Source organism: Nerophis lumbriciformis, linkage group LG23 (assembly GCF_033978685.3).
Source record: "Nerophis lumbriciformis linkage group LG23, RoL_Nlum_v2.1, whole genome shotgun sequence".
Classification (NCBI taxonomy): Eukaryota; Metazoa; Chordata; class Actinopteri; order Syngnathiformes; family Syngnathidae; genus Nerophis; species Nerophis lumbriciformis.
Genome location: NC_084570.2, coordinates 39,348,812 through 39,367,889, shown reverse-complemented (window position 1 = coordinate 39,367,889; position 19,078 = coordinate 39,348,812). Strand labels below are relative to the sequence as shown.

The window sequence follows — 19,078 nt, the reverse complement described above, 5'->3', positions numbered from 1 at the left end:
TTTTCTACCGCTTGTTACTCTTTGTGTCTCCTAGCCGCTCAGGCAAACCATATTGTCTAAAAATGAATTTTCCCATCGATAACGTGACAATGTTAAATGTTAATGAACATCAATGTTAATTGATGTGAAATGACAAAACGGATTATAAAGAAAATGTATATATGTATATATACATATATACTGTATATATATATATATATATATATATATATATATATATATATATATATATATATATATATATATATATACACAGCCTGGCCCCCAGCCAAATTTTTTTAACCCAATGCGGCACCCGAGTCAAAAAGTTTGGGGACCCCTGCTGCAGAGGGTCCATCGTAGTGATGTACTAATAGTACACAGGTGTAGTGTAGTACCTGTAGAGGGCCCTTCGTAGTGATGTACTAATAGTACACAGGTGTAGTGTAGTACCTGTAGAGGGCCCTTCGTAGTGATGTACTAATAGTACACAGGTGTAGTGTAGTACCTGTAGAGGGCCCTTCGTAGTGATGTACTAATAGTACACAGGTGTAGTGTAGTACCTGTAGAGGGCCCTTCGTAGTGATGTACTAATAGTACACAGGTGTAGTGTAGTACCTGTAGAGGGTCCATCGTAGCGTGATGTAGACGTGAGGAGAAGTACTTAGTTCCTGGATCATGTCCTGGCGACTAGCAGGACTGACGGTCCACAACAGACTAGCATCACTCTTGATCTTGGCAACTACCAAGTCCTCAGCCTGATAGTTCATCAGGAACTGCATGGCACCCTGAGAGAGGAACACACCTGTGTCATCACTACTGCTTTATCACTATCATCCTTTATCACTATCATCCTTTATCGCTATCATGCACCATCACTATCTTGCACTATCACTATCATGCACTATCACTATCATGCACCATCACTGTCATGCACTATCACTATCATGCACTATCATCCTTTATCACTATCCTGCACTATCATCCTTTATCACTATCATGCACCATCACTAACCTGCACTATCACTATCATGCACCATCATTATCATGCATTATCACTATTATGCACTATCATGCACCATCACCATCATGCACTATCACTATCATGCACTATCATCCTTTATCACTATCCTGCACTATCATCCTTTATCACTATCATGCACCATCACTAACCTGCACTATCACTATCATGCACCATCATTATCATGCACTATCACTATCATGCACTATCACTATCATGCACCATCATTATCATGCACTATCACTATCATCCTTTATCACTATCATAAACTATCATCCTTCATCACTATCATGCACCATCAGTATCATGCATTATCACTATTATGCACTATCACTATCATGCACTATCACCATCATGCACTATCAGTATCTTGCACTATCACTATCATCCTTTATCACTATCATGCACCATCACTATCAGTATCATGCACTATCACTATTCACTACTTCAAACATGCTTTATCAGTATCAGGCTTTGTCACTATCGTTATCATGCTTTATCACTATCACGCTTTATCAGTATCATGTTTCAAACATGATTTATGAGCATAATTTTTCACACATGCTTTATTAGTATCATACTTCTAACATACTTTATCAGTATCAGGCTTTATCAGTATCATGCACTATCAGTATCATGCTTTATCAGTATTATGCTTCAAACATGCTTTATCAGTATCATGCTTTATCGGTATTATGCTTCAGACATTCTGATTGTGGCTGTCCGCTCCCTGTACGATCAGTGTCAGAGCTTGGTCCGCATTGCCGGCAGTAGGTCGGACACGTTTCCAGTGAGGGTTGGACTCCGCCAAGGCTGCCCTTTGTCACCGATTCTGTTCATAACTTTTATGGACAGAATTTCTAGGCGCAGTCAAGGCGTTGAGGGGATCCGGTTTGGTGGCTGCAGGATTAGGTCTCTGCTTTTTGCGGATGATGTGGTCCTGATGGCTTCATCTGGCCAGGATCTTCAGCTCTCGCTGGATCGGTTCGCAGCCGAGTGTGAAGCGACTGGGATGAGAATCAGCACCTCCAAGTCCGAGTCCATGGTTCTCGCCCGGAAAAGGGTGGAGTGCCATCTCCGGGTTGGGGAGGAGACCCTGCCCCAAGTGGAGGAGTTCAAGTACCTAGGAGTCTTGTTCACGAGTGGGGGAAGAGTGGATCGTGAGATCGACAGGCGGATCGGTGCGGCATCTTCAGTAATGCGGACGCTGTATCGATCCGTTGTGGTGAAGAAGGAGCTGAGCCGGAAGGCAAAGCTCTCAATTTACCGGTCGATCTACGTTCCCATCCTCACCTATGGTCATGAGCTTTGGGTTATGACCGAAAGGACAAGATCACGGGTACAAGCGGCCGAAATGAGTTTCCTCCGCCGGGTGGCAGGGCTCTCCCTTAGAGATAGGGTGAGAAGCTCTGCCATCCGGGGGGAGCTCAAAGTAAAGCCGCTGCTCCTCCACATCGAGAGGAGCCAGATGAGGTGGTTCGGGCATCTGGTCAGGATGCCACCCGAACGCCTCCCTAGGGAGGTGTTTAGGGCACGTCCAACTGGTAGGAGGCCACGGGGAAGACCCAGGACACGTTGGGAAGACTATGTCTCCCGGCTGGCCTGGGAACGCCTCGGGATCCCCCGGGAAGAGCTGGACGAAGTGGCTGGGGAGAGGAAAGTCTGGGCTTCCCTGCTTAGGCTGCTGCCCCCGCGACCCGACCTCGGATAAGCGGAAGAAGATGGATGGATGGATGGACATTCTTTATCAGTATCATGCTTCAAACACACTTTATCAGTATCATTCTTTATCAGTATCAAGCTTCAAACATGCTTTATCAGTATCATGTTTCAAATATGCTTTATCAGTATCATGCTCTCAGATGACTAGTGCAGCTCTTTAGGCATCAGAGAATGTGATTTTACCAATATTTGTTTGATGTAATTAACATTCGTGTGTGTGTGTGTGTGTGTGTGTGTGTGTGTGTGTGTGTGTGTGTGTGTGTGTGTGTGTGTGTGTGTGTGTGTGTGTGTGTGTGTGTGTGTGTGTGTGTGTGTGTGTGTGTGTGTGGATGCTCATTGACTTATGATGTTATAACAAGGCTAATGTTAGCATATGCTAGCTAAAACATAAACACATCAGTGGTGGGCAAGTTACTTGGAAAATGTAATTAAGCTACTAGTTACTCTCCATTAAATGGAACTACACCATTAGTTACTCTCCATTAAATGTAACTAAACTACTAGTAATCTCTATTAAATATAACCAAGCTATTAGTTACTCTCCATTAAAAGTAACTACGCTACTAGTTGATCTCCATTAAATGGAACTAAGCTATTGATTAAATAGAAATACGTTACTAGTTACTCTCCATTAAATGTAGCTAAACTACTAGTTAATATCTATTAAATGTATCTAGGCCATTAGTTACTCTCCATTAAATGTAACTAAGCCATTAGTTACCTCCATTAAATGGAACTAAGCTACTAGTTACTCTCCATTAAATGGAACTAAACTATTTATTAAATAGAAATATGCTACTAGTTACTCTCAATTAAATATAACTAAGCCATTAGTTACGCTCCATTAAATGTAACTAAACTACTAGTTACTCTCCATTAAATGGAACTAAACTATTTATTAAATAGAAATATGCTACTAGTTACTCTCCATTAAATGTAACTAAGCCATTAGTTACGCTCCATTAAATGTAACTAAGCTACTAGTTAATCTCCATTAAATGGAACTAAGCTATTGAATAAATAGAAATAAGCTAGTAGTTACTCTCCATTAAATGTACCGTATTTTTCAGACTATAAGTCGACGTTTTCTTCATAGTTTGGCCGTGGGTGCGACGTATACTCAGAGGTGATGCAGCAGCTCAATATGTCAATATAGCAGCATAAGCTAGTTAGCAGAGGTGTGGACTCGAGTCACATGACTTGGACTCGAGTCAGACTCGAGTCATGAATTTGATGACTTTAGACTCGACTTGACAAAATGTAAAAAGACTTGCAACTCGACTTAGACTTTAACATCAATGACTTGTGACTTCACTTGGACTTGAGCCTTTTGAATTGACATGACTTGACATGACTTGCTACTTTCCCCAAAACCCAAAGATGAAAAAGTTATTCGGGAGCGCTCCGTATTTTTCATTGTGTACTTGTCTATCAGCGTTGCGTGTGTCAGCTGGTGTGGTCTCAGTACAACAGCCAATCAAATTAGATCTACTTTGTTTTCATCACACAGCATTCATCCAATCAAATTGCAGGACAACCAACGAAGAAGACATGTCCAAACCACACGCCAGTGAACAAAAAATTATACCTAAAATAATTTTGTTTGGGTATAAAAATTACGAGGTGGTCAACACAAAACGGTTTGCAGTATGCAACACATGCGGTTCGAAAATTACTGATGGAGAGAGGCAACAACTTCCAACTTCGTCCGGCATTTGAAGTTGCACAAAGAAGGGTAAGTTTTGAATGTAAGATAACGTTTATTGGCTAAGTAACGTGACTTTTATTTGCTGTGTAGTTAAATTAGTGAGGCTGTAAACTCACTGCTAACGTTATAACGTTATTGCAAACACGGGAATCTGTTGCAGTTCACTACCTTATTCATACTTTTTGTTCAGTGATTTTTTTTAAGCAGGGTTACGTTAGTCAATATATCACACGTAACGTTAGACGGCGGTCAGCAGCACCGCGTATTTTAGCCACCTAAAAAAAGACAAAAATAGTAAAATAAAGGTCAGTTAAAATGTATACTATATTATGAATATGTGTACCGTTTTAGCTAGCTTTCTGACATACTGTTGGTTGTTTACCTCAGTGGTCCCCAACCACCGGGCCGCGGCCCGGTACTGGTCTGTGGATCGATTGGTATCGGGCCGCACAAGAAATAATTTTTTTTTCTTTTCTTTTTTTATTAAATCAACATAAAAAACACAAGATACACTTACAAGTAGTGCACCAACCCAAAACAACTCTCTCCCCCCTTTTGTTCTGGGCATTGAACATGAAGACTCTTCCTTCACTGTTCCGAGTGGCCATGAGAGTCTTGGCAGTGCCTGCCTCCAGTGCTCCAGTGGAGCGAGTTTTCAGCCATGGTGGCATCATATTACGCCCCCATCGTGCACAAATGACTGACAGACTCTTGGCTAATTTGGTCTTTTGCAAATGCAATGCAGCATAGGGCCCTGACATATAAAAAGTACAACTTTTTTGTTAAGTTCACGTATATGTCATGTTTTTTCAATGTTAACACTTTTGTACAAATAAGTACATTTGTACTTTATTTTTCAATGTGTTTGTTCTGTAAAGGAATGAGTTAATGTTTAAAATGACTGGTTAATAGTGCTATTATAAAGTGCAATGTCAGCACAATTTTCTTTCCTGCAATTTAAAATGCACTTGTTTTAATAAATAAATACAGCGTTTGAAAAGCATACACAATCTGTGTTAATATATTAGTCTGTGGTTAAAAGGACTTGAAAGGACTCGAAACTCAAAATGCAGGACTTAGGACTTGACTTGAGACTTTCCAGTCTTGACTTTGGACTTGACTCGGGGCTTGCCTGTCTTGACTCGGGACTTGACTCGGACTTGAGGGCAAAGACTTGAGACTTACTTGTGACTTGCAAAACAATGACTTGGTCCCACCTCTGCTAGTTAGCTTTCTGTGATCTACTGAAAGTAGTTCCTCTGTGTTAGCGCATATAACAACATTATCACTAATACTGTTAATATTCAGGTCACAACATATAAATGGTATTGATGGTGCTTTTCAGATATTTTTTAGAGTACTTCCTAGGTGCAATAGTGTACTCTTATTAGCTGCATTATTAGCCACCTCCTACTTGCCATATTTTACAATTTAGAATGCATAAATAAAGAAAAAAAACATATATGTTCTTGTCTTCCATAAGGATTGTAAATGAAAAAGTGCAGTTCCCCTTTAAACTACTACATTAGTGGAGTGCAAGCTTTTATATTGGAAGCCCTCCTGAAGTGACATCCTTTCACCTTGTGTTTGACTTGACATAAATCCTCTCATGATGTCATCCACTCTCCTTTCTGCCATGGCTGTGTAACATGATTTTGCCTCTTGGTTTTGAAGTGTCATGCCAAGCCCTAACTTGCCTCTGATTGGCCTGCCTCTAATGTTTTGTTCTAACCTGATTCAATGGTGACACACACACACACACCCACACCCACACACACACCCACACCCACACACACACACACACACACACTCACAAACACACACACACACAGACAGAGAGAGAGAGCATCTAACCGGGTAGGTAGCGTAGATTTTGGTGAGTCGGTTGAATCCAGCGTCTGAGTAGGCAACCAAGTTCTGCTCTTGTGCACTCATGGTGAATAAGGGCTGAAATATACACATTAGTACACATTAATGATATAATAATATATAAGATAATAATAATAATAATAATAATAATAATAATTCAGATTAATAAACTGATTAATCTGTCGATTATTACTTCGATTAATCGATTAATAATCGGATAAAAGAGACAAACTACATTTCTATCCTTTCCAGTATTTTATTGGAAAAAAAACAGCATACTGGCACCATACTTATTTTGATTATTGTTTCTCAGCTGTTTGTACATGTTGCAGTTTATAAATAAAGGTTTATAAAAAAATGTTTTAAAAATTTAAAAAATTTGTCTCTGCGCATGCGCATACCATAGATTCAACGAATCGATGACTAAATTAATCGCAAACTATTTTTATAATCGATTTAATCGATTAGTTGTTGCAGCCCTAATATATACACATATATACATACATATGCATGTATATTCATATATTTTTTTTAATGTATTTTAATAGTTGTTAGGTTAGAAAAAAGTACATGTATCAATTGTATTACTGAAAGAGAGTACTTGTATTACTTGTGGTATTCATAAAACAAAGTACATGTATTAGTTGTTGTACTACTAAAACACAGTACTTAGTATTCGTTGTTGTTTTACTAACACAAAGTACTTGTGTTAGTTGTGTTACTAAATCAAAGTACTTATAATAGGTGTTGTATTCCTAAAAAAAGTGTTTGTTTTAGTTGTGTTACTAAAACAAAGTAGGTATAATAGTTTTTGTATTGGTAAAACAAAGTACTTGTATCAGTAAAACAAACTACTTATAATAGTTGTTGTATTAGTAAAACATAGTACTTGTATTAGTTTTTTTTTTGGTAAAACAAAGTACTTATAATAGTTGTTGTATTAGTAAAACATAGTACTTGTATTAATTGTTGTGTTACTAAATCAAAGTACCTGTATTAGTTGTTGTATTCTTAAAAGAAGTGCTTGTATTAGTTGTGGTACTAATACAAAGTACATATAAACGTTTTTATATTAGCAAAACAAAGTACTAATAATAGTTGTTGTATTACTAAAAGACAGCACTTGTATTTGTTGTTGTGTTACTAAATCAAAGTACTTATAATAGTTGTTGTATTAGGAAAAACAAGGTAATTGTATTAGTTGTTTTATTAGTTAAACAAAGTACTTATAATAGTTGTTGTATTAGTAAAACAAAGTACTTGTATTAGTTGTTTCATTGGTAAAACAAAGTACTTATAATAGTTGTTGTATTTGTAAAACATAGTACTCGTATCAGTTGTTGTGTTACTATAAAAACGTGCTTGTATTAGATGTGGTATAATGGTGTTTCTAAAAGTAAGTACTTTGTTGTTGATGTACTACGTTGTTGTACTACAAAAACACAGTACTTGTATTTGTTGGTGTGATACAAAAACAAAGTACTTGTGTTAGTTGTTGTGTTACTAAATGAAAGTACTTATAATAGTTGTTGTATTACTAAAACAAAGTACTTAAAATATTTGTTGTATTACTAAAAGACAGTACTTGTATTTGTTGTTGTGTTACTAAAACAAGTACTTGTATTAGTTGTTGTATTACTGAAACAAAGTACTTGTATTAGTTGTTTTACTAATACAACAAATTACTTATAATAGTTGTTGTATTACATAAACAAATGGTTTTTGTATTGGTAAAACAAAGTACATGTATTAGTTGTTGTATTACATAAACAAAGAAATTATAATAGTTGTTGTATTATTAAAACAAAGTAATTGTATCAGTTGTGGTATTCCTAAAAGAAAGTACATGTATTAGTTGTATTAGTAAAACAAATGACTTGTATCAGTAGTTGTATTAGTAAAGCAATACATTGTATTCCTTAAAGAAAGTACTTGTATTAGTTGGTTTATTACCGAAACAAAGTACTCATAGCAGTTGTTGTATAAGTAAAACAAAATACTTGTACTGGTTGTCGTATTAGTAAAAAAAAGTACTTGTATTAGTTGTTGTATTAGTAAAACAAAGTACTTGTATCAGTGGTGGTATTCCTACAAGAAAGTACATGTATTAGTTCTTTTAGTAAAACAAAGTACTTGTATAAGTTGTTGTATAAGTAAAAACAAAGTACATGTATGTGCTGTATTAATGAAAGAGAGTACTTGTATCAAGTGTGGTATTCCTAAAAGAAAAGTACATTTATTAGTTGTATTAGTAAAACAAGTACTGGATGGTAGAAGTACTACCTCGTATCCTGTGATGCTGTATCAGGTGTGTACAAGTACTGCATGGTTGTAGTGGTACTATCAGGTGTGTACAAGTACTGAATAGTAGTAGTAGTACTACCTGGTATCCTGTGATGCTGTATCAGGTTTGTACAAGTACTACATGGTGGTAGTAGTACTATCAGGTGTGTACAAGTACTGCATGGTAGTAGTAGTACTATCAGGTGTGTACAAGTACTGCATAGTATTAGTACTACTACCCGGTATCCTGTGATGCTGTATCAGGTGTGTACAAGTACTGCATGGTGGTAGTAGTACTATCAGGTGTGTACAAGTACTGCATGGTAGTAGTCGTACTACCTGGTATCCTGCGATGCTGTATCAGGTGTGTACAAGTACTGCATGGTAGTAGTAGTACTATCAGGTGTGCACAAGTACTGCATGGTGGTAGTAGTACTATCATGTGTGTACAAGTACTGCATAGTAGTAGTAGTACTATCAGGTGTGCACAAGTACTGCAAGATGGCAGTAGTACTATCAGGTGTGTACAAGTCTTGCATAGTAGTAGTAGTACTATCAGGTGTGCACAAGTACTGCATGGTGGTAGTAGTACTATCAGGTGTGTACAAGTACTGCACAGTAGTAGTAGTACTACCTGGTACCCTGCGATGCTGAGCTGGATGGAAAGGTCCAGAGGCTGGTTGGTGACGCCGGCTGCTTTTTGGACGAGAGACATGAAGAGGAGGGGGAACCAGATGATGGAGATGAGGGCGAAGATGAGGAAACCTCCCATGCCGTACTTCACCACCTTGTTCTTCTTCTGACCTGCAGGGTGGGGGAACTTCTGCACCAAAATACATGTTATATAGTTGTACTTTATACTCTAGTATACTTGTACTTTATACGTCTAGTATACTTATACTTCATACTCTAGTATACTTGTACTTTATACTCTACTATACTTTAGTCTAGTTTACTTGTTCTTTATACTCTATTATACGTTATACCTTAGTATACTTGTACTTTATACTCTATTATACTTTATACTCTAGTATACTTGTACTTTATACTCTATTATACTTTATACTCTAGCATACTTGTACTTTATACTCTATTATACTTTATACTCTGGTATACTTGTACTTTATACTCTATTATACTTATACTGTACTGCACTTAAAAAAAAGAAAAAAGAATCATAATCAAGGTGGTTATGAATTATTGACATATTCAAGGCTCCAATTATTATAAATATTCCAATTTGAAATGTTTTGTCATGAAATGATTGCAGATGTTGTATCTTATGACAAAAAGGCATAAAACAAATAGAAAAAAAACATCAAATGTTTTAATTTCTTATAATTGACAGATAGATCTGAAGTTAATCTCAAGTGTTGAAAGTAAAAAAAAAAAAAACATAAAACAAATGATGAATTATGTTTAACACTTTTATGAGTCTTTTGGGTCCCTGAGAATTTTAGTGGGATTTTTATTTTTTATTTGTCAATGCTTAAAAAATAATAATGAATCAAAATCGATGTTATGAATTATTGACATAGTTAAGGCTCCAATTTCCAATTACGTCACAACAAATATTACACTTTGAAATATTTTATGAAGAAATTATTGCATATTTTGTGTGTTTGCCATCTAAAAAAATAACAACAGTTTTCGCTGACAAAAAGGGCATAAAACATACAAACATTAAAAAAACAACATAATAAAATAATTATGAAAACTTATAATTGAAGGATGGATCTAAAGTTGATCTCCAGATTTAAGTGTTGAAATGTAAAAAAATAAAAATTAATGTATGATTTATTTTTAACATTTTTAACATTTTTATGATTGGGACCTTTTTGGAGCCCTCAGAATTTTAGAGTAATTTTTTTAAAGGTGTCATTGCCCAAAAAATAGTAATGAATCAATGTTGTTATGAATTATTTGATGCAATTACTTAACATCAAATATTCCACTTTGAACTTGTTGGGTGAAAAAAATCCATATTTTGTGTTTCTGCTGATAAAAAAAGAGGGTTTTATTTAACAAAAGGGTATACATTTTTTTTTTTAAAGTCAACTTTGACAGAAATAGCTGAAGTTGAGAGGTTTAAACATAGAAGAAAAAAAATAGCGTATGACTTATATTTATAAGTTGAATGACTGGAGGAAGGAGAGGACTTACTTTGTCAGACTCCCTCCAGCACCTGAGGATAAAGATGTTGGCGTAGATGTCCTCCACACAGATCCAGCTGGACAAGGACAGCGTGGTGTCGGTCCACACCCAGTCCATCACGGCCCGCAACTCCGTCAGGAAGGGGACCAAGCGGAAGCTGATGTATGACCAGAACCATCACTAAAACTGTTGAACGGGCCCTCGCACCCCCTTGAGACTCAAGGGTCAAGCGACACGTATACGATCACGACCTTCTCAATGTTACGAGCCACCATCGAAACTTCAGCAACATAAGCATTTTATGACTTAGGCAATCTTCCTTCGTGATTTGTTTAGTATCTGTCATCGTAATTGAGGCTCATTTGGTCAAAGTCCCTAGGACCAGTTTGTGAAAACACAACCTGTTTTTGGTCTAAAAATGGGAGACGGAAACCAAGAGTGTGTGTTTTCAAACATGGATTCCTGAGACTTCTACGTGTATCCTGTCATGCAGCTATTTTGTTCACGTATTTAAATTTGAAATTTTGCGTTGGGGACCCGTGAAATGTCCCATTTTTGATAGTAAAGTTTGTGTGTACCCTTGGAAGAGGAAGAGGTTGAGGTAGTTGTAGTTCTTGGTGAGGAAATTCCCCAGGATGCGGTTGGGGTAGCCACACTTGATCTGGTACGCAGACAGGCCAAAGTAGATACACTTGACAAAGTACCAGAGCTGGGCCACCGGGTTGCGGTTGAACCTCCTGGAGGACGGAGAGGAATCAGGTGGTGGTGAAACCCGGGAACAGACTCTGGACGTGACCACTCACCTTTCAGTGACTCCTGGTAGGATGAAGAACATCCAGAAGTGAATCCCAAAGACCAGCACCACCTGGAAGACACACTTGCCCAGCAGGGACTTCTTCAGGTACAGAGCTCGGTCCACAATCATGGTCCCAAACTGGATCAGCAACATGACCAGGAAGGCCTCAGGGACCTGGTCCTCGGACAGGGACTCGGTGATGTCGGCCGCTGCAGAGTATTTCTGGCATAGCGAGGACCACAGGACCACTTAGACTTTTCTAAAAGGGGAAACCTAGGACTCTTTGTCAGGGCATCCAACATATGCTTCAGCTTGTCTTAGAAAATCTTCATCTCCAGATAGGATGACACTTATCTGACTGAGCTGTCCTATCCAGTCTTGGAGTTGAAAGACTAGATAGGGCAGCTTAGCCAGAGTAGAGATGTCCAAACTATTTTCTAAGCCCGAAATCTATATAGGACATCTCTAGTCTGACCGAGCTATCCAATCCAGTCTTGGGGTTCAAAGACCAGATAGGGCAGCTTAGACAGAGTAGAGATGTCCAAACTAGTTTTTAAGCCCAAAGACTAGATAGGACATCTCTATTATGACTGAGCTGTCCTATCCAGTCTTGGTGTGCAAAGACTAGATAGGGCAGCTTAGCCAAAGTAGAGATGTCCAAACTAGTTTTAAAGCCCAAAGACTAAATATGAAATCTAGTCTGACTGAGCTGTCCTATCCAGTCTTCTGGTTCAAAGACTAGATAGGGCAGCTTAGCCAAATTAACTAGTGATGCCCACATTTTGAGCCCAAAGACTAGATAGGACATCTCTAGTATGACTGAGCTGTGCTATCTAGTCTTGGGACAGCTTGAGTCAGACTAGAGATGTCCTATCTGGTTTTGGAGCATGAACTGATGAAGAAGCTCTGATGAGATCCAAACTTTCGTTCTTTCAATACTCTGACAACACAATAAATACAATACTGTAATAACTACAATACAATAATAACTACAATATAAAAACTACAATACAGTAATAACTACAATACAATAATAACTACAATACAGTAATAGCAATAATACAATAACTTCAATACAGTAATAGCAATAATACAATAACTACAATACTGAAAGAACTACAATACAGTAATAGCAACAATACAATAACTACAATACTGAAATAACTACAATACATAAACTACAATACTGTAATAACTACAATACAATAATAATTACAATACAATAACTACAATACAGTAATAACTACAATAAAATAACTACAATACTGTAATAACTACAATACTGTAATAACTACAGTACTGAAATAACTACAATACATTAACTACAATACTGTAATAACTACAATACAATAACTACAATACTGTAATAACTACAATACAACAACTGCAATACTATCGCTACAATACAATAATAAATACAACAGAGTAATAACTATAATACCATAATAACTACAATACAAAACCTACAATACAATAACTACAATACTGAAATAACTACAATACAATAATAACTACAATACAGTAACTACAATACAGTAAAAACTACAATACAATAACTACAATACGGTAATAACTACAATACGATAACTACAATACTGTAATAACTACAATACAATAACTACAAAACTGTAATAACTACAATACTGTAATAACTACAATACAATAACTACAATGCAATAACTACAATACAGTAATAAATACAATACCATAATAACTACAATACTGTAATAACAACAATACAATAATAACTTCAATACTATAGCTACTGTACTGTAAAATTACAATACAATAACTACAATACCATAATAACTACAATACAGTAATAACTACAATACAGTAATGACTACAACACCTTAATAACTACAATACAATAATAACTACAACACAAAAGTAACTACAATACAGTAATGAATACAATACAGTAACAAATACAAAACAATAACAACTACAATACAGTAATAAATACAATACAGTAATAACTACAACACTGCAATAACTACAATACAATAACTACAATACTGTAATAACTACAATACTGTAATAACTACTATACAATAATAACTACAATACAATAACTACAATACTATAACTACAATACAATAAATACAATACTGTAATAACTACGATGTAATAACTACAATACTGTAATAACAACAATACAATAACTACAATACAATAATAACTACAATACTATAGCTATTGTACTGTAAAATTACAATACAATAGTAACTACAATACAGTTGTTTCCGGTCGCCGGGATGAGCAGTCGCATTTTCTTTCGCTCCCGCTCTGGAATCCAAACAAAGGCTCGGATGATCCCACACTTCGTCCTTTTTCTATTGTGGATCACTGATTTGTATTGTAAACCACCATGGATACTATGCGAGTGGTGAACGCAAAAAATGACGATCCCTGTGATTTCTACCTCCTCGGTAAATCATCGGCGAAGCACCCGGATTTTGGAGGTAATGTGATCCACTCGTGCCTCACAGCGGATCGGAACAGAAGAAACAAGCCCCTGACTGGAAGGATAGACCGAAGATCAATGATTTTAATATTACTTCTACTCTCAGGAGACACCGAACTAAACCCTGGCCCAGTAACTACCCGGTTAATGTTGTCTCGCCTGGCGAAGTCTAGCTGTATAGTTGCTAACGACGCCAAGGAAGCCAGCTTTGCTGCGGGACCTCATCGGAGCTATGCTAAAAACATTAGCTCTCCACCTCCGCAAGCCCTCATATGTTCATCACCACCCGAGCTCACCTGCGTTCCAGCGGTCGGCGGCACGACGGAGGACTTCACCCCGATCATCGGTGCGGCCGGCGTCTCAGCGGCGGAGGAAGACAGCCCAGACGCCGGTGAGGACAGCGGCTCGGCTGGCGGTCGACGACACCCTGGTCACCAGTTATGACGGCAGAGCGGAAATCCACAAAGCCTCTCCCATCCCTGATGGTCAACACCGCGGCGCATGGACCCCCCGCGGCCTACACAGGATTCAGGGGATTCTTTGTCCAACCATGGTCATTGTTCTCAGCCTCACCGAAGCCTGCGAACTCCCCCCGGCCCCCTCTCCAGCTCCACCCCTCTCCCATACCTGGATCCCCCTCCACCTGGCAAACGAACAATGGGCCTCTCTCCCTCTCCCCCTCCGCCAAGACTCTCCCTCCAAACAGTAAATTGGACTCCACTTCTTCAACCACTTCTTCAACAACAATCAACATGGCCATCCCTCCATTTTCTGGACAATACCTCTCCCCAGCGTACTCTGATGTTCTCTTCGGTTTCAGTGGGCTACACATCATCCATCTAAATGTGAAAAGCCTCGCTGGAACCAAACTTGACCAAATCAGAGAAATGTTCCACAACAACGAGGTAAAAATCCTGTGTTTCTCTGAAACTAAATTAGATCAATGTGTTTCTGACTCAGAGATAGAGATACAAAACTTCTCGGTTATCAGAAAGGACAGGAATAAACATGGTGGGGGTGTTTCTATGTATATTCACCAGGATATAAAATACATAACTCGCACTGATCTTAGCCACAATGCCCTTGAATCTGTGTGGGCGAAAATCAAATTTAAAAACGCTAAGCCGGTACTGATAAGGACTTTATACAGACCCCCTAATCAGAGTGATTTCTATGAGGCTCTCGAGGATTGCTTAGCTGAGGTAGACAACGTGGAGAAAATTATAACTGGAGATCTGAACACAGATATTCAACGCAGAGATGCGCCTGTCTTGAAATATTACAGCAAGTTTTGTAATCTGCACGGTCTCACTCAGCTAATAACACTACCCGCAAGGGTGTGTGATTCCACCCAATCAACCATAAATCTCATTCTCACATCAGAACGGCCTAACATAAAAAATAGTGGTATAGACCACTATCTAACCTTCTGCACCCACAAAATAGCTAAACCCAAAGCCAACGGCCACATAACAGCTCAATCCAGATTCCTTACAACATACTCCAGTGATAATTTCAACCGAAAACTAGATGAGTGGGACTGGTCCCCTGTTCACGAGCAACCTGGTCGATGATACTTGGGATAAAACGGCGTTCCTAGTGATACTAAATGATATGGCTCCTGTGAGAACAGTCAGGATCAAACACCGCTCTGAACCATGGATGAACCTGGACCTATTAGCTGCCATAAAAGACAGAGACAGAAAATACTCCGAATACCAAAAGTGCAAAACCGAAGTAGACAAACAACCCAATAATAACCTCAAATCACTCCTTACAACACTCAAAAAGCAATGAAAAAAATTAAGAAATAAGGCAAACAACTTAACTAAATCCTTAAAAAAAAAATCATTAACGACAAAATAGAGGAAAACACAAATAAGCCACGTGCGCTCTGAAAAATCCTCAACAACCAGCTTCCTGGCTGCAGCCAGAAACTTAAAACCAGACTCACCAACATAAACATCAAGGAGGGCGACTCCCTCATTACAGACAAACTGGAGGTTGCAAGCAGACTTAACACCTTTTTCACCAGCATAGCCACAACTCTAGTTGACAAGCTGTCTCACCACTCTGGTTGCTTTGGTGTAGAACACATTAAAGCCTACTACAGTAAGCTAGGAGTATTCAACAACGATTTCAAATTACAAATGGTCTCAGCTGACGAGGTGCTCAAAAAATTGAGCGCGCTCCAGCCAAACAAGGCCACCGGCCTCGACAATATCCCCTCCAGATTCCTTAGGGACTCCATTACCCCAATCATCACACACATACTAAACCTCTCAATTAAACAAGGCCAAGTACCAAAAGATTTCAAGATAGCAAGAGTATCTCCCCTTTTTAAAAAAAGAAGCAAATTAGAACCTGGTAACTACCGACCTGTTTCTATTCTCAGTTCCATTTCGAAAGTAATGGAAAAAATAGTTTATGAACAGGTCGATACATACCTTGCCACTAAAAAACTAATGTACAAATTCCAATTCGGCTTCAGAACTAACCACTCCACTGACACATGCCTTCTCTATCTGACCGACCACATCAAACATGAGGTGGACGCGGGAAAATACTGCGGCATGGTCATGCTTGGACCTTCAGAAGGCCTTTGACACCGTTAACCACGCTATACTGTTGGATAAGCTCAGAGCAATCGGATTTGATAAAACCTCATCGAGCGGGATGCAATCTTACTTGGAGGGGAGGAAACAGGTGGTAGAGGTGAACGGCACCGCGTGCCCCCCTCCCCCCTCTCAGTAAGCTGTGGAGTCCCCCAAGGCAGTATATTAGGGCCTTTACTGTTCCTAATATACGTAAACGACATGTCATCAGCATGCAACTTTGAATTGTTCTTGTTTGCGGATGACTCGGCCCTGCTGGTATTCGGCAAGGACAGGTCACAGGTGGAAAAAATCCTCAGTGCCGAACTCTGTAATATTTGCACCTGGCTTGCTGACAGTAACATATCCATACACTTAGGTCAAACGGAATCCGTCCTATTTGGGTCCCAAATCAACCTTAAGAAAGTCAGTGATTTCACTATTAAAGTGGGTGACATTGTTATCACCAGGAAAGATGAGGTAACCTACCTAGGTTCCATTCTAGAGGCTAATCTTTCCTGTGATAAAATGGCAACCAAGGTAATCAAAAAGGTCAACCAACGAACAAGATTTCTCTACAGAATCTTCTCTCTGGTCAACAAAAGCACCATAAAGATTCTAGCGGGAACTCTCATTCAACCCTTTTTCGATTACGCATGCACCTCCTGGTACCCCAGCACCTCCATAACCCTCAAATCTAGACTCCAAACATCCCAGAACAAGCTAGTCAGGTTACTTCTAGACCTGCACCCCAGATCACACCTCTTTCCTACCCACTTCTCCAAAGTGGGCTGGCTCAGGGTGGAGGACAGAGTAAAACAACTTGCACTGAGCCTGGTCTATAAAATTCGGTACGCCTCCCTGATACCGAAGTACTTGTCAAACTACTTCCATAACGTAAATGACCGCCATAACCACAACACCAGAGGGAGCTCCACAAACCATGTTAAACCCAGATTCCGATCTAACAACTGTCTTAACTCATTCTCCTTCTATGCCGCAAACAATATGGAATACACTCCCAACAGGTGTAAAACAAAGTGCATCTCTACAATCCTTCAAAACCGCACTAAAAGAAAACCTCCAGGCAACTACAACCCTAGACTAACACCCTACCCCCCACCACATCCCACCTCCCCGGATTGTAAATAATCAAATGTAAATAATCAAATGTATATACTTGTTCTTATGCTTTCTGAGCTCACTATGTTCACTGCTCTCTGTAAATATCCTACGAAGTCAGACCTACACTGTTTCAATGTCCATTTCTCAAATGATATTATTGTTGATGACTGAAGTGCTGATATCAACCAAACCTAACCCCCCCGCCCCCCCTCCCCAACCCCCTCCACATGCCACCCCTCGGATTGTAAATAATGTAAATAATTCAATGTATATACTCTGATGATGATTAACTTGTGTGATGATTGTATTATGCTGACAGTATATATTTATACCATGAATTGATTAACGTGGACCCCGACTTAAACAAGTTGAAAAACGTATTCGGGTGTTACCATTTAGTGGTCAATTGTACGGAATATGTACTGTACTGTGCAATCTACTAATAAAAGTCTCAATCAATCAAGCAATCAAAACCGTAATAACTACAATACAGTAATGCGGGGAGGCGGGGCCGGCGGACCGGCAGCGAGGCGTGTCCCGCCGGGACCGACTCCGAGATGGCGGCGAGGAGGCGTGGCCAGCAGTCCAACAGGGAGGCAGGGCACACCGGAGCCCACTCCAAGATGGCGGCGAGGAGGGGGGGACGGCGAGCAAGCGGCGAGGCTGTGCACGCCGAGATCGACGCCGCAATTGTTACCAGGTGCGGGGATCGCGCACCTGGTCACAATCAGTGAATCTCCTCGCAAGGTGTAAAAGGACGGCAGCCGAGAACGACGGGGCAGAAGGAGTTAGAGAACAAGCAGCAAGAGACGCAGATGAGCGAGAAGCGGATGCTGAGCGTGAGAGAGAGAAGACAGACACAACGAGATGCCGAGCGACAGCGCAAGAGAGCCAGAGGCAGACAACGACGCTGGAGCTGGAGCGAAGCGGAGCTGAAAAGCGACGCGAAGCAGGAAGACGCAGCTTTATTTGAAAAAATAAAAAAAGTCAAACCTGCGCGACAATGTCATTCCTTGGTGGTCCTGAGAACCCATCCGACAGATGGAGACTGTCACAAGTAATAACTACAATACAGTAATGACTACAACACCTTAATAACCACAATACAATAATAACTACAACACAAAAGTAACTACAATACAGTAATAAATACAATACAGTAACAAACACAAAACAATAACCACAATACAGTAATAAATACAATACAATAATAACTACAATACTGTAATAACTAAAATAAAATAACTACAATTCAATAACTACTACACTGTAATAACTACAATACTATAACTACAATACTGTAATAACCACCTACTCAGTTGCCTAGTGGTTAGAGTGTCCGTCCTGAGATCGGTAGGTT

General features: G+C 39.1%; 1 protein-coding gene across 1 annotated transcript in view; it reads right to left on the bottom strand.

Moving 5' to 3' along the window:
- The window catches only part of LOC133622628 (piezo-type mechanosensitive ion channel component 2), a 177,838-nt gene that overhangs the window by 15,354 nt on the left and 143,406 nt on the right, over positions 1–19,078 (bottom strand). The window contains exons 47-52 of the mRNA XM_072915846.1: positions 11,540–11,754; positions 11,315–11,473; positions 10,746–10,893; positions 9,217–9,405; positions 6,285–6,377; positions 598–767 (exon numbers count right to left, since the gene is read on the bottom strand). Coding sequence (XP_072771947.1) covers positions 598–767; positions 6,285–6,377; positions 9,217–9,405; positions 10,746–10,893; positions 11,315–11,473; positions 11,540–11,754 — 974 coding nt within the window. The remainder of the gene's footprint in view (positions 1–597; positions 768–6,284; positions 6,378–9,216; positions 9,406–10,745; positions 10,894–11,314; positions 11,474–11,539; positions 11,755–19,078) is intronic.